Genomic DNA, 24,386 nt, shown 5'->3' with positions numbered 1-24,386 from the left:
ATGTTTTGGGTGGCTGACCAATGGAAAATGTGTCAAACCACTGATTCCTTAACTGGAGATGGAGACTGAACTTGGGGCCATAAATAGCTGCGTCATTATGCAGCTCATTTGTGCAGATAGATTACAGATGAATAAAGTCTACTACAAAAAAACACATCATAAATTAAAATTACACTCACCTTGATTTCCCAAGAGCTGTCACATTTTACAAGTTTAAAGTTTTTACCAAGGTTGAAGCTGTTACTAATAAAGCACACTTTTAGAATCTTTACTGTGTCTGCATCATCTCTAGAAACTTCAGAGCGACCACTACACGCCTGCTGCTGTTCATTCAGCGCTGGTTTCCAGGAAAGCGTTCTGCTGTCTCCAGACATATCCACACTGGCTGTCACAACTCAAAGCACATCTTAGCTCCACTCTGCAATAAAGAGCACACATATCATGTCATCACTGTCTACTGCATGAGTAAGTGAACCTACTGAGAAGTGTGAAAACTAACCAGTAAAAGAAACTAAAAATGAGAAATGAAATCTGGAACAATAGCATTGACAAAGAAATAACAAGATTCCCCTCCAACATGATAGGATCAACAGTGTGACTTTCACCTATCCAACCTAACTGACGATAAGCATAAAGATACAAGTCCAGCACAGATAGAAAGTAACGCATAACGAAACTCAGACTCACTGTCACAAATCCTGATATCCAACATGTCAGCACATGACACACCTATTTAGAAAGCAAAAATCTATTTAAAAGACATTTGTATACATCCAAAACAAATGTATTTAGTGTTTGTGTCTGCGATATTATATTAAAATGTGCTTTGTATGATAAGTGACTTGCGCCACCATTTTCTCACAATTTTTATGCATTTTTCTCAATTATTCTTCCAGTCTAGTTGTATCCAATTACCCGATCACATTTAACCTCCTTTACTGCTGCTGACCTTCACTCCTTACCAAGGAAGTCTGTGACTATCACACACCCCCTTCCACATGTTTGTAGTAGCCAGATGATTTTTATTACCCCCACAAGGTGTACAATATAGCCACACAGACTCCGGAGTACTTCAGAAAACTGTTGTCACTTAACATGGCACGCCACTGCATCATGAAATGCAAACTTTATTTCACAAAAAAAAAAGCCATACATCAATTATGTGCAGAAACACCACAGAGTTCTCTGGGCCTGGGCTCATTTTAGATGGACAGATAGATAGCTGAAACGTGTGCTGTGGTCAAATGAGTCCTCATTAGTCCATGGTTATTTCAACAGGACAATGTTAGGCCTCATTCTGCAAGAGAAAGTCACTGGTTCAAGCCCCAATACTGCCAAGTTGCTACTGTTGGGCCCCTGAGCAAGGCCCTTAACCCCCAATTGCTTGGATTGTATTCAGTTGGAAGTTGTAAGACATTTATAAGTCGCTTTGGATAAAAGTGTCAGCTAAACGTTGTAAAGGTAAATGCATGAGAAGAATCAGACATTGGCAACCACGGACTGTGTAGCAGCTGAAGTCTCGTATCAAGTGAGAATGATGAACAATCCTCTTACAAAACTGTAACAATTGGTGTATTCAGTTCCCAAAATATTAATAAGTCTCATTAACAAAAAAAGGTGATGAAACACAATGGTGAACATGTCTCTGCCCCTACTTTTTTGGGTGTGTTGCAGGCACCATATTCAAAATTAATTTATAGTTACTAAAACAATTACTTTTTTGCCACATCCATTTTCCAATTTCTAATATATATTTTCTTTACATTTTTCATTCATACAATACCAGTAAAATTTAGATCTTTTATTTGATCAGAGCCGTTCATTATTAGCTATTATTTTATCTGCAAACATTTAACTTTTTTAAAGGATATAAAAAGTGGTAATATCATCATAGCACATGAGCGTCTGCTCATAACTTCCTGTGTAAACGCACGTTATTAAACGTTACATCCCAAATTATGAGTCATTAGTCAAACAATAGTAGGTTTAATTTACTAAAAACAGGTAAAAGAAGATGACTAACCTGTTTAAAGCTGCCTTTTCAAAATATTCTTCTTAATCTTCCTGTTACTTGTAACCTGTAATAACTGTTGCCCAAACGCAGGTTGCTGTCAACTTCTACTATTACCCAAGACCCAGCGCGTACTACCGCACTACCATACTAAAAGGTATGTACAATTCTACGCTACAAACCAGATTCGTCGTCGTACTATTAAGTACACTAGTATAGTATGTCGGTTTGAGTGTTGAAAGAGTTGAAGCCACACCTCATGGGTTCCGCTATAAACTTCCTTATTCCAGTCAGTGCGCTTTCTGAATGTGATATGACTGAAATATAACTTTATCTAATATTTCTTTCATTATGTACACTAACAAACAAAGGGCAACCCTTTTGCATATTGACTTAATACTACTTATAATACTATAAATGTTTAAACCAAACAAGGTTCAGTTCCTCAAAACGTTTACAATATCATTTTGTCATGCTTTGCGACAGTATTTAAATATGTTTAACGTCTAACTACACTACATGATCAAAAGTACTAAAATAAGAGGCATTTTGAGAGCTGGTTGTATTAAGGCACATGATGTTTACATGTATTTGGCAACTGTCATGTCAACAGTATTGTACTAAGGTTATAGCAAACAAGGCATAGAGTTAACATTCTGGTGAACTACAGCTACAGCTACATTCAAACTGCAAGTCCTCAATTCAGATTTTCTGCTTAGTGTAAATTTTAGGCTGTACATTTAGAGTATATCTGACATTGATCTAATCAAATCAAACATCTGACATTGATCTTCTGATCTAAACTGAATGCAGAAAAAAATACGTTTCCGATACATCTTTGTTTGATTACATTTTTGGCCAAATAACACTTATATAGAACAAGATGTCTAAATAAATGTGATACATTCTTTTTTTATTCATTTAGTATATGGCACACTCTGTTTCTCCACCCTAGTGCCAGAGCCTCTATAAGCAGTAGGCCGCAGAACCTGAGAGTTGCAGAACCTATACTAGAGAGCTGCATAATGTTTCTAGAAGTGCCACTTTAACAAAAACTGTATTACTTACCTTAATTGAGCAGCTGTATTGTAATGAGCACATACATTGATGTGATGTTTGAATGTTTACGTACTTTTGACCATGTGGTGAACTTGACATTTTCTCATTATTTTATTCTATATTAATCACTGGTTTCCTGTGGCTGCACACATTCAAATTAATCAATGGTGGTGGCCTACAAACATCATCTTAAAGCCTTAAGGAACTTAAAACCAGTTCTATATCTCTTACCCTTGAAGACACAAGAGTCTTGATTAACTTTTTAGAACCCAACTAAGACAGGCATCAAGGCTCTTCATTGCTACATTTTCTTTATCATCATTTTCTTCTATCAGGGTTTTCAGCAGATTTGCGTACTGAGGGAAGCACTGGATAGCACTTTGGATATGGGCCTCTGCAAAATTCTGTAAATGTAATTGTAAATAGTTATTGTAAATGTTTGTAAAATGTGCTAGTTGCCCTAAATGTTTTTTAAACAATTACTAGCGATGTAACTTTTTAAAGAGATGTTTTGGTGGGTCGCAGTGTCGCCTCACAATGTGAAGGTCCTGGGTTCGATTTCCAGGTATAGCGGTCTTGGTCCTGTCTGTGTGGAGTTTGCATGTTCTCCCTGTGTCTGCGTGGGTCAACTCCAGGTGCTCCAGTTTCCTCCCACAGTCTAAAAACATGCAGTCAGGTTAATTTGAGCTACTAAAATTGCCCTAAATATATAATGTGTGTGGGAATGTATGTGGGGGATCATTCTGGGATGTTTCTTACCTTTTGCCCAGTGAATTGGACCCAAGGCGACCATGAATAGGATAAAGCAGTGGTAAAACAGACAAGAAATGAATGACTGCTTTGTGTGAAACACAATTACAACACAAGGATTGATTAAATTAAAAATGTATATAGTGTATTATATGCATTTATTTAAATTAAGGTGAACCCAGGTCAGTGTTGACCACCTTGTACCACTTTTGTACTTGACATGCTGCTAAATATGTAATAATATGATAATTACAACGAATTAAGTATTTTAATTACTTTCAAGTCAATTAAGTAAGTCATAATGCCACCGTGTGGTCTGAGGACGTACTGCAAACATTAATTATAATGAGGTTTATAAAACATTGAACACCCATTTACTGCTTAAGTAACTGCTTAATTCAAATAGAGGTCACAGTTTACCCTTAATGATGGTTGCAAAGCAGGGATAGATTCTGGACATGGTGCCAATTCCTTAACTCATTAACTCACACCAGTATAGTGTAATGTGTAATGCAGAAAACTTCACAGCCAATGACCAAAGATGAGAATCAAAGCCAGTCTTCCATGACTCTGAAGCTGTATAACACCCACAATATCTGTCACGGTCAGTGTCCTACCTTTTTTAATTATGACTTTTAAAATTGTATGGCACACCTCACAAAAAATAAATAAATTCTTTGTATTTACATGAGCAGATACCACATGCTTTAAAATTGTGTATGGTTGGGGAAAATCCAAAAGCCAGCATTTGTCTTTTGATTTGTCAGTTGAATCTAGAATTGAATTAGAATATGCCTATCAGCTTAGTTCACAATAAAAACTAGTTCTTTATATGGACTGCAAATTGCAAAACATATACTAACAATGCATGCCTATGTATCCTGTTAAATGTCCATTAAGACATAGTTTAATGAGTTTAGTATGGAGCAACTACAGTGGCCAGTATGCAGCCCTGGTCTTATCCCGATTTGAGATTAACTGAACTGTTAAAAGCAAGACATGGCTTCTCACCCAATTTCAGTGCCTGATGTCACAAATGCTTTATGACTGAATGTGCACAAAATTTACCCTACAGAATCATGTAGAATGCCTGTTAGAGTTGTAAAGCTGTTATAGCCACAAGGGGGCAACTTTATATCATATGCTTATAGTTGTATAATTACGTCAAACAGTCTAAATCCAGGGGTCCACGTACACTTTGCAATGGTTAGCTGCACAGATGGCTTTCTCTCTGTCAGTGCTCTCTGTCTCATGTTGCTTGTAGCAAACCAGCCCCTGATTAGGCAATCCATGCCATTATGTAGTCAATCCAGCTTATTATTAGTCTTCCTTGTCCTTCCATAAATCCTGTCCTAATACTGACCTGTGTTGTCATGTGGATGAATTTTCTTGGTCATCTTCTTCTTTCATTAGATTTGTAACAGTTTTCTAATGCACTTGTTATCAAGAGCCTGGACGTGTCATTCTTCACCTTTCTTCAATGTCCAGGCTTTACATCCATGTAAGGACACTGACCAGACCTTTCATCAGTCATAGCTTGGTAATTGACATTTTCTTTTACAGGCAAGTTTTAAATCCAGGTACCTGCGATGCTGTGCAGCACACATTCATTTGTAGTGTATTACATGCATACCCTCATTGTAGTGTACCTTCACTGTAGTGTATTAATATAAAGGATAAATAAATATAAGGATCCTAGTTCAGTTATACACATAGATGTGTTTTAATAGGATTTTAATATGTCACTTACACAACTGTACCTTTGCACCTTGTCAAGTGTTTTGTCAAGTGTCACAGTTTTGTCCACAGCTTTCATAATTCTGGTTTAATTCGGGGCTTTGCAATGCACCGTGAAGCACTTATGACAGGTTGAGAAAATATTTGTGGTTGTGTTCAGGAAGCCTCACAGCATAGAAAGAAAAAGACTGCATTTCCTGAACTTCCTTCAACCCCCCAAAAGCTGTCAGAAATAGGACTTACTATAAGAGGAGATATGCAGAATTCCTTACTCAGCAGTAAGTACATTGACTTCCCCTGTTTAACCAACAAAATTTTTCACCCGCTGCTTTTCTAAAATGATGTATGCATAGACGGCTGCTGGTTTCGTTTGTCTTTATAGCTTTATTTTGGTACGGTTTCAGCATTTCGACTGAACTGGCTTAAAATGGACCAAGTTTGCTGAACGAGAATCAAGGCAAGTGTTGTGACAGATTTGCTGTTTTCCAGATCTTGCAGTTTGGACAGTGAATAATGATGCAAATATAAATAATGATGGTTTATATTAACACGCTGCCCTGATCAGCTACTGCCTGCTGCAGTTTAATTATTAATGTGATGGAACTATGCATATCTAATGTATTTGGTATTTGATTAGTTGATTTACATATTACAAAAAAAACAGTTCAGGACTGGTTACTAAAACTCTAACTGTTAATACTAGTATTAACTAATATTAATAGCTGAGGTTAAGCTGAGGGTTGCATGTGGATATTAGATACAGGAAACTTTACACATCTGCAGACAACAGAATTATATTACCAAAAGTCTAAGCAGCCAAACAGTTTGTGGTATAACTGTAAAAGGTGGGAAAGTGCACAACCTGGTACAATGTTGTTGTTGGACAGATGATCCAGACTTTTTTAAATACGCAAATTAATGGTTAATGCTAAATTATTATTACAAATTCTATTGATGCATTATATTGATAGGTAAATATGACTTACATTTAATTGATTGCTTACCAAACTTAAACTTTTATTAGGTCAGGGATAAATAAAGAGTTTTAAAGTAGTATTCATAAAAAATATCTAATTGCTAATTTGCTAAGTGAGTAAAAAATACATTTGCAGTAATCTAGTTTAATCTATTTTGATATATTTACAGCTTTTAAATAGCTACAGCTTTTGATATTTTTTTACTGTATTATTAAACAAAATAATTATATTCACCACCCAGAACATCAAATGGCGCATAAAAAATAATTCATTAAATTTCATGGTTTTCCACTGCTTAATTCTGAATCAGGTGGGTTCAGGTTTCCCCAGAATCACTGGGTGCAATGCAGTAACACAGCACAGACAGGACGGCAATCCATCACTGGGCCTCAACCATTCCCAGTCAGACATTGCCAATCATGTCTGAACACAGATGCCCGACCATCCGAAAGCATAGCTGGGGATTTGAGCCCCAGATCCAAGCAGTAGTGCTGGCGCAACAGCATATTTTCAAAAATAAATTGTACAATGATTTGCCGATACTGAAAGCATGTTTAATGTGGTATACCTTTGTCAGTTTATAAAGTAATATGATTTTACATTTACATAGATAGGGTTGGGTTAATAATAATAATAATAATACAGAATCAGTGAAGTAATTAATTCATGGATAAATAAAAAAAAAGAATAAAATGACTGGTTTTAAACTTTTTTTACCATCACAATGTTCTTGCAGCCGGATCTGAGTATCCATGACTGAAATAGCACATTATTGACCCACTAATCATTTACTAGAAATGCAACCTTTCTTACATTTATTTGACTTTTATTTAAATGCAGACAGTATAAACCCAAGACATTTTATGTTAGCTTCATTTCATTTGTTTATATACGTCTATTTCTGCATTTCAGGCCTGCAACACGTTCTAAGAAAAGTTGGGACGGGGGCAATTTAGGGCTAGTAATAAGGCAAAAATATTAATAATAATGTGATTTCAAAAAGGTGATGTCAAGAGGTTATTGTAATCATGATCTGGTACAAAAGCAGTATCCACAAAACACTGAGTCTTTGAGGAGCAAAGATGAACAGAGGATCTCCAGTTTGTCAACAAATGTGTGAGAAAATTATTGAAATGTTTAAAAACAATGTTGCTCAAAGAAAGATTGAAAGGGATTTGCAAATTTCTTCCTCTACATTGCATAATATAATTAAATGATTCAAGGAATCTGATAAAAGTTTAGTGCATAAAAGGCAAAGGCGTAAGACTGAGCACCCGTAATCTCAAATCCCTCAGATGGCATTGGAAACATGTATTGTGGTCAGATGAATCAGTGGTCCAGATTTTTTAGAAAAGAAATAGTGCCGCATGCTCCTGATTAAGGACATAAAGGACCATCTACACTGTTATCAAAAAACAAGTCCAGGGTTTGTCATGGTATGGGGCTGTGTCAGTGCTCATGGCAAAGGTAAATTACACTTCTGTAATAGCAGCATTAATGCAGAAAAGTACTTTGTGATTTTAGATCAACATATGCTGCTTAATGCATGCATTTTTAACAAGATAATGCAAAAACACCTGCTGCATACATTACAAAAGCATGGCTGCGGATAAAGATGGTTTGAGTACTGGACTGGCCTGCCGGCAGTCCTGACCTGTCCTCAATAGAACTAAAATACATTTGTCATACATTTAGCATATGATTTGTAAGACAAGAATAATACAAATAAGCTATTATAGTATACTGCTATTTCTTTTACTTTTTACAGTAAGCATTAAGTTGGCTTTTTGTGCTTCTGTTCAAAAGTTTATTTTGTTTTATAAATGTCTTTCATGCTGTTCATATACAGTATACACGTGAGGTCAAATTGAGGGGCTTTTAGTTGTTCCACTGGCTGAAGCTGCTAACATTCACTATTCACTTAGTCACTCAGCAAAGTGAACTGAGGATGGAAACTTTTAAAACCACAAAGCCACTCGAGGCTTTTGACACTTACTAACATGCTACATCTTATTCAGTTTAGCTCACAAACCTAACTATATAAATTATCTATAATTACACTTCCTCTATTTTAGCTATTTATTTATAGATGTGTACTCTAAATTAGTAGTGTGTGTGTGTGTGTGTGTGTGTGTGTGTGTGTGTGTGTGTGTTTGACTGTCACATTCAAATGAAGGCTTGATAGTTTATAATCTTTTACACAACCCAATTAATAACACAAGTTGCTGTATTTATACTTCTGAACCATGAAGACTGTATTCTAGTTTCGACTCTCGAAATAATGCAAATTTAGTAAAATGTTTTTTTATCATTTGGTCACATACAAAAACAGATGCAGAAATTAAATTCCAAAATGCTATGACTTACATCTGTCATTTTGCCTTCAACAGTACTGTATTAGTAGTAATGGTCGTAGTATAAGTAGTGACAGGAACCTGCTTTGAAACCAAGGCTCAGCGGGGAAATTTCCTCTCCATCACACAAGCATAGATGACTTTACCTGGGGTAGAAGAAGTGTTGTTCTACTAAAATGAAAATGCACTGACCCTTTTTATTAAGTAGTGAATTTGTTTGCCACTATACTAACTTTAACAACAGTCAGTAATTTGCCTAAACTTTGTGTTTTATTATTCAACTGCTTTGCCAGAAACGTAATTCTCAACTGAGAGAGACTCTAGTGTAGGTATTAATCATTAAGACCCCCTTCTTCAACTTGACTGGTTTCCCAATAGTTTTTACATTCTACAGTTGCCGCCACAACTGGTCTCTACATTCTTACGGCCACAATTTCTCACAGCTGCTTCTTTAATAACTTTTAACTTTGATATAACTTGAAAATATAACTTTAATAAGGTCTATTCAGAGTCATAATCTTTTAATAGTCCTTTTAAAGGTAAAAGTTTGTCTCTCACAAAAACCAGTAAAGCCTATATCATGTTACTTTTTAGGTCACCTTGTATAATACACTTGGGAGAATCCTTGTGTTAAAACATGTTTTTATTGACAATCAGTGGCTTGTGCAGAAGTCTGACAACTTTTTTACCATGAAAATTTAGACCCAAAAACATTACTACCAATCATGCCTTTGCAGCTGCCACCAACATTCCTTAAAAGAACATGCAAACTCCGCACAGAAAGGACCCGGACCACCCCGCCTGGAGATTAAACCCAGGACCTTCTTGTTGTGAGGCGACAGTGCTACACACCGAGCCACCGTGCGGCCCGCAAACAACAATTAGTGCTTTCTTTTTTAAATAAACTTGAAGTGTTATGGACGCCACACTCTTATTTACTTTGTTCAGATTAAAAGAAATTAGGAGAGAGATCACCCCCAGTCTGAGCACCACACCCTCCTACTGTAGGTGAATGTTGGCTGACTCTCTAATCTCTCTGGTCTATTTTATAAAGTCCAATACGTGCCTACCATCTGACTAGCTTTGAGGCAATACTCACTCTTTGTTTATTATAATGGAATGTTATAAAAACCATAATGGCTTCCCTATAATGTCAATGTTAAAGTTCTTCTTAAGTCAAACCCTTTAAATGACTATTAGTAATAGTATTTAAATGTTTTGGTTTTTTCGTGTGTAAAATTATTCATTTACAAAATAGGTGTAGCACTTATTTTGTTCTGTATTATTTTATTGTTTATTTACATCAGTGAGTACAATTACATTTAAGAAAAATAATTACACCTTAATAATTATAAACTGATGACTAGCTTTTAGCTGTGACCACAGTGAGTACATTTAGCAAGGGTGTTAGCTGCGAACTGACATTACCTAAAAATAGATAACATTACCCTAAAAAGCTGATATGCTTGTCTATTATTAAATTAACAGTATGGAATATAATGATAATGTAAGTGAAAGCAAAATTAACCCTCACGAGGCGCAGGTGAACTGATTACACACTGAACTGGTTACACATAACCCCAAATCAGAAAATGTTGGGACAGTATGGAAAATATGGAAAAAATTTGGGACAGGGGCAATGTAGGTCTAGTAATGAGGTGAAAAAAATAAATAATAATTTCAAACAGGTGATGTTATCATGATTTGATACAAAAGCAGTTTCTAAGAAAGATTATCTGTAGTTTGTAAACAAATACATGAGAAAACTGTTGAAATGTTTAAAACAATGTTCCTCAGGGAAGAATTGGAAAGAGCCCATTTTTTTTCTTCTACAGTGCATAATGTAATTAAAAGATTCAAAAAATCTGAAGGACTTTTAGTGTGTAAAGGGCAAGGATGCAACACCCGTGCTCAAAGTGCAAGCTGAACATTTGTGATCTCTAATCATATCATTTATCAATAGCTGATGGAACCACATGGGCATGGGATTATTTTGGCAAACCTTTGTCAAGCACAACACCGTGTTAGATTCACCAATGCCACTTACACTGTATTTTGCAAAAAAAGCCCTATGTTTACCATGTCCAGAAGTGCTGTTGCATTCTCTGGGCTTGGAAGCATCTGAGATGGACCATCACACAGTGGAAATGTGTAATATGGTCAGACAAATCAGTTTTCCAGATCCTTTTTGGAAGATGCGGCAATGACAACCCCATACTGTTGCACACTTTAAGACAAGTTTGCAGGAAAGATAAAAATAACACCTGAAACATTTCGCTTGTATCTTTAGTTCCAAGTGTCTTTTGTGATAGTTGCTTTACCATCCTAAATTTCTTGAAATGAAATGCAGGAATGAATGTGTAATAACAAATGAAATCAAGTTGATTTTTGATTTGGGGTTGTACTTAACTGTGGCTAAAATTCTTATATTTTTTATCTTTTAATGGTACGTTTAACGTTTTACCGCTATTTCATATGCTGCTGAAAATGTATTTCACTTATATCAACCCAGAACTAATACCTACTGAGCTTCTTTGTTATTTGCTAACATTATTCACATAAGCCTAAGTTAAAGAATACAGCGCTGCAAATCAGTTAAAATTTAAGGAATTGAAGAATAGTGGTTAAAGTATATGTCAATAAATCCTGCTTGTGTTGATTGTTAACAAATGTATATAACTGCAACTATCAAATCAGTCATTGCATCTATACTATTGGCTTGTAGCAGATGTTTGTTTTCAAAGGGCATAAACATGAGTATAAACACATTAACTAGCCTTACTAAACCATCGCTGAAGTATTTATTACATTTATGTGTAAAGGTAATCTGTTCATCTTCGTTGTTCTAACAACCTATGTGTGCACACATTCTTTTATCATGGTTAAGGTGGAACAAAAATTAAAATGCCAGTCCAGTATCGAAAACTGCTTATGTGACAGGAAGTGATAAATGGTACATATCTAAATTACATATACACTCTCGTGTGTGGGTGAGAGAGGAAGTCTCGGACTGAGTCATGGTGTGACCTAAAAGAAGGTGTTAAAGAACTCAACATGCAAACTACTTTTAAAGTTGAACATTCACAAATCAGATTTATATGTTTTTAAGCATCTTTATTTAACATTAAAGACTAAAACAACTCAACACAGTGCTATTTAATCAAATGGTTGATTCCTGAACAGGTCAATTTGTGTGGCAACAGAGACTACAACAGAGAACAAGTAAAAAAAAATCTAGGTGTCCTTTGTGTCCATATTGTTTTCTTAACAAACGTGTTTGATTCACTTAGATTCACCTTGCTAAAATATTGCTAACTTTTGCATTCTTAATCACATAAGAGGAATTATTATAAAACAAAAAGAAAAAAGGTCAGTCATTTATGTAGTGTGCATTAACATGTATTTCTTTTTTTATTTATTGTTTTAGGTGACTTGCAATTAAGCTCAACATTTAAGGATCTTGCTCAAGTACTCAAATTGCAGATTGGTGGACCAAGAATTTGAACTCATTTTTATCAGAAGTCCTAAGCTATTAATGCTTACAACTGTATCTGTAAGTTTGCACTACTCTTTCAGTCTCTTTGTGATTTACAGTATTTGTGTACACTTTACTCACATAAGCCTAAATCATAATAAAATGTACTAAATATTCTTTTCCACAGAAAACTACTATTTGTGATGGTGTCAGCTGATAACATTCTACATATATGAAAGTCAGTTTAAAAATGACAATGGATGTAACTGTTACATATCACCATCTTAAAATCATTGATTTCACTCTGTGCTTTAACAGTACAACCACAATGCCATCTAGAGGAATTGTATAAAAAGAGGCAGAAGGCATTTTTTCATTTTTCCAACATGACAGAAAACCTGTATCATCTAAGTAATGACAGTAATGGAGCCACGCTTCAGAACAGTAATACTTTTACAAGACCTTGTTATGGTATATCTGCCACAAGCTCATCTCATCCCTCTCCAGTGTCTCCAAATGCTAATCAAAAGTACATACCATCCCCTACCACTCCTCAAAATGAGATTCCTTCACTGCTTGACATACACCAATGTGGCGCTTGGGACTGTAATCAACTCGAGAAGTCTGCATCTTCACTGCTAACTGAGGCTATGGACTCCCATATTGTCTACCCCTTTAATGTTTCTCTTCAAACTAACCCCCCACTGTCTTGCAAATTAAGTTCCAATGTTCTACACCCACTAGACTCCTTTTCCAATGCATTTTCTGTGAAGAACCCAAATGCTGTTTTTACAAACAGTGTAGGGGAAAGATGTTCAGAGGACTGTCATGTGTCAGAGATGTTGGTGTCACCGCAGAGTGGAGCACCTTCAGAAGGGTCTGACAGAGATCTCTTTAGTCCTGTAAACATGCAGAGTCAGCCACAGCATAATCAGATACTAAACCATCCAATAGACAACCCAAACATGGCTTACAATTTCTACCAATCCCATCAGCAATATCATTATTCACAGTTGAGAGACAGCCATTCAGAGCCGATATACAAGGTACCCTTTTATACTCCTCAAAACCAGTATCTTCTCCAGCAGCAAGGCTTTCATATCCAGCAGCACCAACCCACCTCTCATTCCTCCACCCTGCAAAAGCAGCTAACTCCAGTAGATGTCCGAGAAGGCCAAGAGTTAGTTGGATCACCAAGCTATACCTACTCTGAAGAACACAAATCACCAGAGCAAGCAGCTTTTCAGTCAGCTGGGAAAGGGTTATCTCTTCACTCTCCTCAGTTCCAGGGATCACATCATTTTCGCTCACTTTCTCATCAGAGTGAACTTTACCAGAACCAAGTGCATTTTGAGCAGTCACACCTATTGCCTTTAAAGCAGGATCACTTGGCATCAGTTGATGATGTGCCAAAAGAGGACACATGTCTGGATTTAAACTACTCCCAAAAACGGAGTGACTTCTTCGGTTCCCATTATCAAAGTGTCGGGACAGGGGTTAATCAAGTTGTTCCGGCAACAGCTCTGAGAGGAGAAGTCCTTCATCACCTTAACAGACCACAATGGGCACAGGTAGTCATCAATGCATTTTTAAAAGAAATAAATAATATTATTTTATTTAAAGTAATGGTTTAACAAAAACATTGCTTTGTACTACAGCTACAATGTACCTAACATACCAACATTGATAAATGCTGTACAATAACAGAAGCAGCCATCATGGGCAAACTCTTGATCACGCTGTCTCCAATTAACCTAACTGCATGTTTTTGGACTGTGGGAGGAAACCGGAGCTCCCGGAGGGAACCCACGCAGACACAGAGAGAACATGCAAACTCCGCACAGAAACCCCCCGCCTGGGGATCGAACCCAGGACCTTTTTGCTGTGAGGCGACAGTGCTACCCACTGAGCCACTGTGCCACCCTATGGGCAAACAGATTATTTTAATTTTTATTTGATTTTTTTCTGCAGACTAAAAACTTTTAAAAGTTTTAAAAACTTTTAAAGTTTCAAAAAAACCTAAATAATTTGTAATTGTTTAGTTAAAAGTTTGGTTATGTAGCTTGTCTTTTAAAGCAAGTATATGATTTTGAGCATGTAATTGTGCATCAGCAGATCAAATTTCTCATCTGGAATACAAACTTTAAAGCAGACCATAAAAATGATGATACAGATATGTGATACATAAATTTATAAAAATCACTTTAGCCAGAATGTCTGTTTTCTTTTTGTTGACCCTTTTTTGAGTAAAACATTTAACCAGTAACTACTCTCTGTCCAAAAAGTGCTCATCTGGGAACCAGGACGACCTAATTCCGCCCTATTACAGGTTGGACATTTCAAATAAAGTTTATTGTTAAATGTTGTTTTTGATATTCATTTCTTTATTGCTTAAAAACTTGCTTGTTGGCTGTGTTTGATGTTAGGAGGCAAGCGGTGAGGGGTCAAGGCTCAAAAACCAAGCTAAACTGCATTTTATGCCACAGGGAGTTTAAAAGCTTGCCAGCCCTTAATGGCCACATGCGGTCACATGGAGGATTCAGGACACATACCTCAACACTCAAAAATGTAAGAGCAACAAAAAGTTTTAATTTAAAAATATTAGTTTTTTATGGATTTGAGAAACGTTTTAAGTAATATACAAAGAATGATTGCATAAATAGCAATACATGCAAACTAGGTTGAACAATATAAATAAAACACTGTTATATTGGCATCTAACACATTAAAAATTTTAACACTTGAAAATCAGTTTTAAAAATGTATGAATTTAGCCAAAGGCAAACCATTCTAATTAGTATGTCAAACTAGTAGCACACATCATTAATAGTGTGATAATTATGTTGACATGTTTTTCAGTAAGTGATTTGAAATGTCTTAAAAGCTTATTCTCAAACTAAAATAATAAGAGATAATTAACCTTTTATTTAATTATGTCTCAAGAAATTAATTTTTTTCATTTAGAACAAAAATTAGTTGTGAACACACCTAGAAATTCAGTAAACAGAACTGAAGCATCTATTATATTTAGGGCTGTCAAACGATTAAAAATTTTAATCGCGATTAATCTCAGAATTTCATATAGTTAATCGCGATTAATCGCATTAAAAAAAATCTGTGTAAATGTTATAGAAAACAAGGATTTTTAAGTGAAATGTTACAATTAAAATGGTGAACACATTTTATGCTAAATGTACTGATGTTAAAAACTGCTGGGACAAGAGAAAACTGTAAGGGAGTTTTATTCACTCACATACTAGGTAGTAATACTATCCAATGGTTTGATGGACGTTTCTACACGAAGTGAGTGTGTTTTGACCCTTTGGGGCTTCCATAGTTCATGGACAACGTGCTTGACTCAGCTGTCCGGTATTCTTTACCGTAACAGAATAAGTTAATAAAGTGTTCTGCTCCCGACAACTTGTGAATATAGCGTGTATTTATTTCTTTATTATGCAAGTGCAGATGCTACGACGCTCTTTTACATTTTGTTAACAAACCGCAAATGAAAAACGGTGACATGTCCGACATTAAAACGTTTGTTCTACCAGTCAAGTCTCAACATGAACTAGAATCTGCGTTAATGGCACTATTTATCTTAATCGCGTTAAATTGAGATTGCGTTAATGCGTTATTATCGCGTTAACTTCGACAGCCCTAATTATATTATAATGTTTTATCATTATATTTCATTTAAAGTTTATCTGAATATTTAGGAACTCCAAACAGTCACCCACTACTAGTTTTACTAAGATATATAAAGATCCATGCCAACAAAATTTAAAAGCCCTGGTAGATTACAGTCTTTGCTGTAATTTGATGTTAATGTTTTTAAGTCACACATTACTGTTTGGGTCATATTCTAAATTTATCTTTCTTACATTACAGCCTGATGGACAAATGCAGCTATGCAGAGAATTAACTCAAACTGATACTATGGTGTTTCCTGTGTCTGTTCCTGTAAAGAACATCCAAGAACCTTCCAGGATTTCAAATTTGCTTCAAAACCATGTGAACAAAAATTATTTTGAAGACTTGTGTAGTCCACAGCAGCAACTTCCTTTACAAAAAGTCTTCTCATCACGTGTGGGTTTCACTCATCACACTCTCAAAAATTAAAGTACTAAAATATATTTTTGCTTGTGATGAGGTGGTGCCCTTAGAAGTTTTCTTTTGTACATTTAGTATGTATATGTTTACATGGAATGTGCATGTCATGACTTTTATTTAAAAAATAGTATTATGACTATTTAAAAAAATTACCTCACTGGCACTGATATTAAGACCACCATAATAATACTGGGTATGACCCGTCCTTGTTCACAAAACAGTCTCAGATCTTTGTAGCATGTATTCCAAAGGGTGTTAAAAAAACATTGCTTTTAGATTTTGGTACAGGTCAACAAAATTGTACCACATAATTGCCACAAATTTGTCAACTACACATTCATGCTACAAATCTACCATTTCAACACATCCCCAGGATGCTCTATTTAATAAAGGTGTGGTGGTTGAAGAGGCCATTAATGTACGCTGAACTCATTGTCATGTTTTAACAAGATTTAAGAAGACATGCTTTGGAGTTTAATGTAGCTATTATAGGTTGGTATATTGTGATCATAAAACAATGCACAATATTAGCAACAATATTCTGACAAACTGTAGTGTTCAGTCAATTTTTGTTTGGTAGTAGGAGGCACAACATGTGCCCAGAAACATTTTCCACATTATTACACTACCTACAGCAGCCAGAACAGTTGACACAAAGCTGGTCTGACTCTGCAAAAATTAGGATTCATTAGACCAGGCAATGTTGTTTCAATGTTTAACCATTTAGTTTTGGTGAGCCAGTACCTAATGTAGCCTTAAATTCTTGTGTTTGACCAAAAGTGGAACCTAATGCCTTCTGCTGTTGTAGCCCATGTTGTAGAGGCTCTTAAACTGTGTCTGCGTTATTTTATTCATTGCACTACTGCCACTTGACCAGTTAATTAAATAAATACATGAAGAATCAGTGGCTGGTAAACATATTGAAGGCTTACCCTTGAGGGTACCACCAAGATTACAATATTTCTGTTTTTATAAATGTATATTTAAAACATTAAAACTTAAACATAAATGTGTGTAATGTAGGTGAAGAGTCCTGTAGGAGTCGGGAATGGCATAACAAAGCAAGAGAAAAAACGGTCCCGGCACTGTGTGGTTCCACTTGTCATTACATCATGTAATGCTGGACTTCAATCCAGAGGACCAGTGCTTTTCCAGAGCCAGCTGCGTTCACCAGGAAGCTGTGGAGATGATGTTCCATACACTCCTCCACCAATGCTTAGCCCTGTGCGTCCTGGCTCTGGCCTCTTTAGCACTGTTAATGGAGGCAACACATGCAACGTAGCACAGATTGTTTCTCGAGTTCATCTATGGAAGGACAGTAAGTGTTGGTTATTATTTAATAAGTGTGATTATTAATTTACCACTGTATCAGGAATCTAGGGTATTAATGATCTTATATGGCTTTAAATTACAGGTGACAAAGATGACTGCAATGTCACACCAGCAGATAAATTAAATGGCTTAAAACCGTAAGTATTAATAGTAATACTTACAATAATTATTTTAGAAAATGTATATTTAGGTATTTTAACCGATTTAACCTATTTGATGTTTATATTAAAAAAATGTATAAGAATTTATAATGTATTTATTATATGAACAGTATTTAAATGTGGATAAATATTTTAAATAATTAAGATTCTAAAACAAGTGCATAAAGCGGTAACAGCTATGTACTGTAACTGTTTACATTTAATTTGAATAAGTAAGAATAACTGTTTATTTTTTCCACAGTTAAGTTAAAAGTTCATTACAAATATCAGAGATGCATTGTGATATTATACTCATTGTAGTGAGAATAAATAATAAAAACAAAGCAATATTTGATCCTTCTTTTTTTAAACATTGTCCCAGCAAAATGTGTTAAGTACTAATACAGAACGTGTTTAATTTAATATTGATTACTTACGTTTGTAAGTATTTTCATAATACATTTTATTTTTCCTATTTTTAAAAATGCTACATTTGAAGATATTGATATTCATAACTATGGCCCTATTTAATTTACGTTAGTTAAATTTTAAGCGACTGTATTTAAGATTTTTGGGACTGCACTGCAGTCAGATCAATGTTGGTACAGATTTTCAAGCGGACATACCAGATATTCAGAGTCACTCTAAAGTGACAGAAGACACCCATAAAGCTGCTCTTCTGTGGACACCCTGCAATATGGATGAACCTGAAAAGCAACAAAGGGGTAAAGTCAGTTCAGACACAGATCTGAATGTTTTTAATCCTTTAATGAACAACATTTAGTAGTAGATACGTAATCTGAAATTGCTTTTTATAATAAAATGTAAACTTTAAATTATATGTGATCGGATGGCTGTATGCAATTCTTTCTGATTCAAGTGGATAATCTGTTGAGAATGGCATGCTCCAGTGTGCTCCCAGGAGGTGGAACAAACACTGAATTCACTCTGCATTGTTTGTTTGAATGTCGAGGAAATGTCATGGTGAGCATGTCAATTTTTTATTGTTGTTTTTTTTTTTTTTTACACAAATGGCATTTATATATGATAATTTATGTCCTTTTTTGTGTGGTTTTACATAATTTACAGACAACCCTTGAGAAACTGCTTACACTGGAGCCACTGAAACCTATGTGCAATCCTTACACAGGTTACCATTACGCTGGTGTGTACTTCTTTATGTAGTATGAGTATATTTGATACAACATTGTTACTGGGGTTTTTTAAAACTGCAAGGAGAATAGTGAACCAACCCAAAAATATAAAACTAGCCTGTCCTGTGATCAGAAAGTGTCCACTGATAAAAGACTAGAGAAAGATTAACACACAATGTGTTTGATGAGTGTTGGTGAGTGTGTGCTTTTATAATAACCACTTGTTCTCATTATCTTTTTTATTTTTATTCCAATTTATCAACTAGGATCAGATAACTGGACCATGCAAGAAAAGAGACAACTAAACAAGGCCTTGTTAATTCACAACAAAGATTTTTACCTCATTCAAAAAATGGTAATAATTTTACTGTATTTTTTGGAACCATTCATTACATTACATTAACAGCATTTAACAGATGATTTTAATCAAAGCAGCTTACAACTATGACTAAATACAACTCAAGCAATTGAGGGTTGCTCAGGGGCCCAACAGTGGCAACTTGGCAGCAGTGGGGCTTAACTCGCAACCTTCCAATTAGTAGTCCAGTACCTTAACCATCGAGTTACCACTGCCCTATGCCCATTTCAAATGACCAGTAATAGAAACTGAATTTTAAGTTTGGCACAAAAAAGAACTAAGGGTACTACAGGGCATTTGGTTGCTGATTGGTTAAGACAGCTTAATGGTTCTACGTAGATGCACGCACATGTATCGGTGTGACAAGTTAAAAAGGTTGTTCATGGTTTAAACATAGTATGATGTGGTTTGCAAAGGAGTTGACCTCTTCAATTTGAACTATTATTCTAAATCATAACAAATCTACAGAGCTGTGCATTAAGTGCAAAGGATGTATTCAGTAATGTTAGTACAAAACAATTCCCTATACATAACATAATTAGTGCAAAAACAAGATGCAGTTTGAGAACAATTAGAGAAGCATTAAACATTGTTCTTACATACTGTGAAAATATAACCCTCGTTAATTAAACCATACTGGACTACACTGATTAATTTATTATTATTGCTACAGCACATGTCTCTGTCTCTACTGTAGAATAGCATGCCAATTTTAAATTAATTTGATTTTACACTTTTTAGACAGGTACAAAGTACACAGCAACACACAAAGAGAGGATTGTTTAAATATCTTTCATATATATTTAAATAAGAATATACACTTGAATAGCAGGAAATGAGTCAACATTTTCCACTTATGTAAAATTTATTAATTGTGTTTTGGATCCTCTTTACAACTTGGTGCTTCTGCTAAATTGCATACCAGATAAATAACCACAATGTATTAAGCATGTACATTTACAAAGCCAGTAATCTCTATCACTCTAATAAATAAGAATAGTTGCTTAGTTAAAATAATATCACATTTAAAATAAAGCAAAACAAAGATCCTATAATGTTTTTGATCTTCTACACTTAGAACTCATTTAATGCCTCAAAATAGAATTAAGAACTTATTCAATGTCTAAGAACAACTTAGAGGGTTAAATTAAATGCAGTGATTTTTTACTAAAGTATTATGGGTGACTTATGTGATTCTGACTTTTTGTGCAGCAACAACATAATTACAATATTGTTTATATATTTTCATCAATTTAAAAGTACTTTCAAAGTCATCATGGTCAGACAGAGGGCAGCATTATTGTGTGCTGTAATAAGTTTCAGTTCAGGTAGACTGATGTTCCAATTCAGATAGGTCTTTAACCCTCAATTGCTTGCATTGTATGCAGTCACAGTTGTAAGTTATTTTGGTTAAAAGTGTCTGCCACATCTGAACACGTGCTTCAGAACTAGACCCACAGGATTAATAAGCTGGCTTTTGTTTTTAAAGTGCAGTGCAAATATAATTAGTGTTTTCTGATGTAAAAATGTGAACTTTGATTTTAGGTGAAGACAAAAACAGTAGCTCAGTGTGTTGAGTATTACTACACATGGAAGGAGAGGCTTCGACTGGGGAGGAGATTTAGCACTGGGCCCACAACACCAGAGAGAGAGGTAAAAGAAAATCCCTACAGTTTCTTTGTCTGTAATTGTATGTTTTATTTATTACCATTCCAGATTATGTTTTTATTGTCTATTAGATTTTGGGATATGATGTGATAGGAATACATACTCAAAAATGCATCACTTGATTGCTAGTTTAAGCCCTTGTTATGCCATAGCTAGTGGTGCTTTCTGGGTTGAATAGACGGCATTAGCGTTTGCCCAGTTGTAAAAGTTTAGTCACCGTTTAGTCATGTTCCGCTGACCAAAAGAAGGAAGCACTTGTTAGCCCTTACATTCCAGTTGTGGTAGCTGTTAGGAGTATATTAAGATAGGGATGTGGAATTGCTGATGACGAAATTGTGAGACTCTTGAAATTGAATACAATTGTGAAAAAAAAGTTAAATTATAAAACGGATAGTTCCGGTCCTAAAATCCGATTGGCTGAGCATCGTTCGAAGCCGTTGTAAAATCCCCGATATACGCACACCTATGACCACCTCACATCATTCCATATTAATACGCCACTGAAAAGAAAAAGTACAAACTTGGTTGAACACTATTTTAAGTCATGTATTATACATGGAAATGTCCAGATTAATATAAACAGTAATCCTAATCATTATGCGGGTGTTTCGTCTAAGAAATAGTGTAATAGTGTTTGTGGAGGAATGTTTATTGCGAATGTTATGTTCACCCTCATGTTGCCTAGCCACACTGTTAACGGACTACCTGATTTCACGGAAGAATGCTTTTTGTAAGTGTTTTTGTAAACAAAAACATTTATAAATTGAACATTATTGTATTGTATTATATTTTATGTTGACCACCGTTTTATAAAAGCAATAAGCCACTCAGGAATGCATGGTCTCTGGTTGCTTATTGCTTTAATCTATCTAAAATTTTACTAAGGACTAAATGACAACAATGTTCTTAAATATTTCACACATTCATGCTCTCTCAGAAAAAAAGTACCATGAAGGGATGTAACACGAAGAGCAAAACTGAAGGCCATGAATTCTCTGAACTTTCACACACTATCTGGGCTGTGTCTGTTTGTGAAGTCCCTCGTTCTGATCCAGTAAGTGAACATTTTCAGTAACCATAATTGTACGCACAGATATGATTGATTAATACCTGGTGTGACTACACTATGATGAATTATTTCCTGTTCGAAACTAAACCGCATCTGTTATTTCTGTTGCCTTTTGTGATTAAACTTACACTAGTTTTAATAGTGTGTAATGTTTACATGTTTTTCCTCATACAGATGATAAACGGAGATGAACTGAACCACAGCAATAAAGACGGACTTTATTCCCCAGTTGAACATGGCAGACCCAGATCAGCTCAGCAGTTTTCTGCAGGCTCTGTAAAAAGCTCTCCTTCAAACAGTACAGCCAGTGGTGACACGGACTCAAACCGTATATTCCCCTGCACTGAATGTGGAAAGTAAGTTACAGTTAAGCCAGAAGTCAAAGTACCATAGTGCTACAGTTGTTTACACAGTTTATTTCATACACTGTATTTTTACCGGTATTACTGTATACCTTGTGTTTGCAGAGTGTTTTTTAAGGTGAAAAGTCGCAACGCCCACATGAAGACTCATCGTCAACAGGACGAGCCACAGTTTTGGCAGCTTCATAACCTTTCTGAACCGGAAAACCAAACAGTGACACCTGCAAGCCCATCCATTATAGCACCTCAACCTGTACTTCCTCTTTCTTTATCTTTCAAAAGTGGCAGAAATACAAACCTATTATCTATCAACAGTGCAGAAACATTGCAACAAGCGGTCTGCCTTTTGCAGAACCAGAATCAGAATGAGTAAAATTGACTCAAACTGAGTGGTACTAGATTTTCATTCAAAAATTATCTAATATGATTTGCACAAAAGACCCAGAGAGGTAAATACTAAACAAGGCATTGTATTATCAGACAATGCAAAATAAACATTTTTATAAGTGATAAATTGAAAATTGTTGGCTAAAACAAATTAAGCCTGCTTTTACTTGTTTACCGCACAAACAAGTAAAAGCAGGCTTCATTTGTTTTAGCCAACAATTTTCAATTCATCAATTATAAATTTTTTTATTTTGCATTGTCTGATACAGTGCCTTGTTTTAACATGGTGTTTACACCTTTCACATGATATGCAGCAAAACCGTTTTCTGCTGTCACTGAGCAGCAAGCTTGAAAACAATGCACAATACTGACTGACAGTACTGATAGCATATTCACATGTAGCGATTTAAAAAATGTATTTTATTTTTAAACAAGAAAGCTCTGCAGTGGTCATCATTTGGAGAAGGAGAGAGTTAAGCCACAACAAGCATCTCTGGAATTAGTAAATTTGGAATTACTATCTATAATGCAAACCTGGCCTCACTAGTCAATATGCTGTATGTTCTCATGATGCCCTGGTTACAATTATAAGTGGGATACAACAGTTCAGGGTTTTGTGAAACAGCAAAAATCCGTTTGTCCGTTTGTCTGTGTTGCATTCATGCCCGTGTCATATAAACAATTTGTCTCATTGGTGTCGCTCTGAAAAGGTCAGTGGTAAACTGGGTCAAAGTTTAATCAGGTTTAACTGAGCACAGTGGCAAGCAGTAAAAACAGAGTCGAAGCAGCAAATCTGCACTGTAACCAATACTCAAAGTAGTTCAGTGACAAGGGAAACATCACCTCATTTCATAGAAACACTGGTAGTCAGCGCAAAAGTGGTTTTGCTGCATATCATGTGAATGCAGCCTAACAATGAGTTCACACTAGCAGGCGAAAAGGTCGCTCAAAGTTTGGCTCTTCTTGGCGTGTAGCAAGCTAATGCTGGTCTTACTGGTGTTAGTGGACTGTCCAGGTTTTACCAGTATAGCCTGCAATGTGTTTAACTGTGTTTTAGACAGTGTCCCTAAACAAACGTTTTTTTTCTTAAAAGCACAAATGGGCAGTTATTTTTTTTTTTATCCAGAGGTGAAACAACTGTTATAAAGTGAGCCTTTGCATATAATATTGCCATTGCTTATGTTATTGTATATAAATTTGACATACACTATAGGGTCAAAAGTATTTGAACACATGGCCAGTTGAAAATTTCATTTCAAAACCATGGGCAACAATAAAAAGCTGCTTTGCCCTGCTTTCTGTCTCCACTCTTCCAGGAAGGCTTTCCACAAGATTTTAGAGTATGTTTGTGGGACTTGGTGCCCAGTGATTAAAAAAAGCATTTTTGAGTTCAGGTACTGGTATTTGGACAATAAAACCCAAAATCAGTGTTGAATACCAAAT

At 35.5% G+C, this 24,386-nt stretch overlaps 1 protein-coding gene across 1 annotated transcript; it reads left to right on the top strand.

Annotated features, from left to right (window-relative positions):
• The first annotated feature begins 12,749 nt into the window (after positions 1 to 12,749).
• LOC134325711 (transcriptional-regulating factor 1) lies at positions 12,750 to 22,929 on the top strand. The gene is made up of 14 exons (XM_063007952.1): positions 12,750 to 13,963; positions 14,627 to 14,692; positions 14,790 to 14,931; positions 16,252 to 16,449; positions 17,497 to 17,791; positions 17,888 to 17,942; positions 18,534 to 18,670; positions 18,826 to 18,929; positions 19,035 to 19,110; positions 19,366 to 19,454; positions 21,003 to 21,110; positions 22,063 to 22,179; positions 22,369 to 22,550; positions 22,662 to 22,929. The coding sequence occupies exons 1-14, from the start codon at positions 12,750 to 12,752 to the stop codon at positions 22,927 to 22,929; spliced, it is 3,051 nt and encodes a 1,016-aa protein (XP_062864022.1).
• Positions 22,930 to 24,386: the final 1,457 nt, after the last annotated feature.

Source organism: Trichomycterus rosablanca, chromosome 13, assembly GCF_030014385.1.
Source record: "Trichomycterus rosablanca isolate fTriRos1 chromosome 13, fTriRos1.hap1, whole genome shotgun sequence".
Classification (NCBI taxonomy): domain Eukaryota; kingdom Metazoa; phylum Chordata; class Actinopteri; order Siluriformes; family Trichomycteridae; genus Trichomycterus; species Trichomycterus rosablanca.
The sequence above is the reverse complement of the archived record's forward strand: the minus strand, read 5'-3'. Positions and strand labels throughout refer to the sequence as shown.

Bases quoted from the DNA above. Each gene is read 5' to 3' on its own strand.
- LOC134325711 (XM_063007952.1), top strand. From the start codon at position 12,750: ATGACAGAAAACCTGTATCATCTAAGTAATGACAGTAATGGAGCCACG. The intron at 13,964-14,626 runs AAATAATATTAT...ACATTTAACCAG, and splicing joins AATGCATTTTTAAAAGAAAT to TAACTACTCTCTGTCCAAAA. The intron at 18,930-19,034 runs GTGAGCATGTCA...CATAATTTACAG, and splicing joins AATGTCGAGGAAATGTCATG to ACAACCCTTGAGAAACTGCT.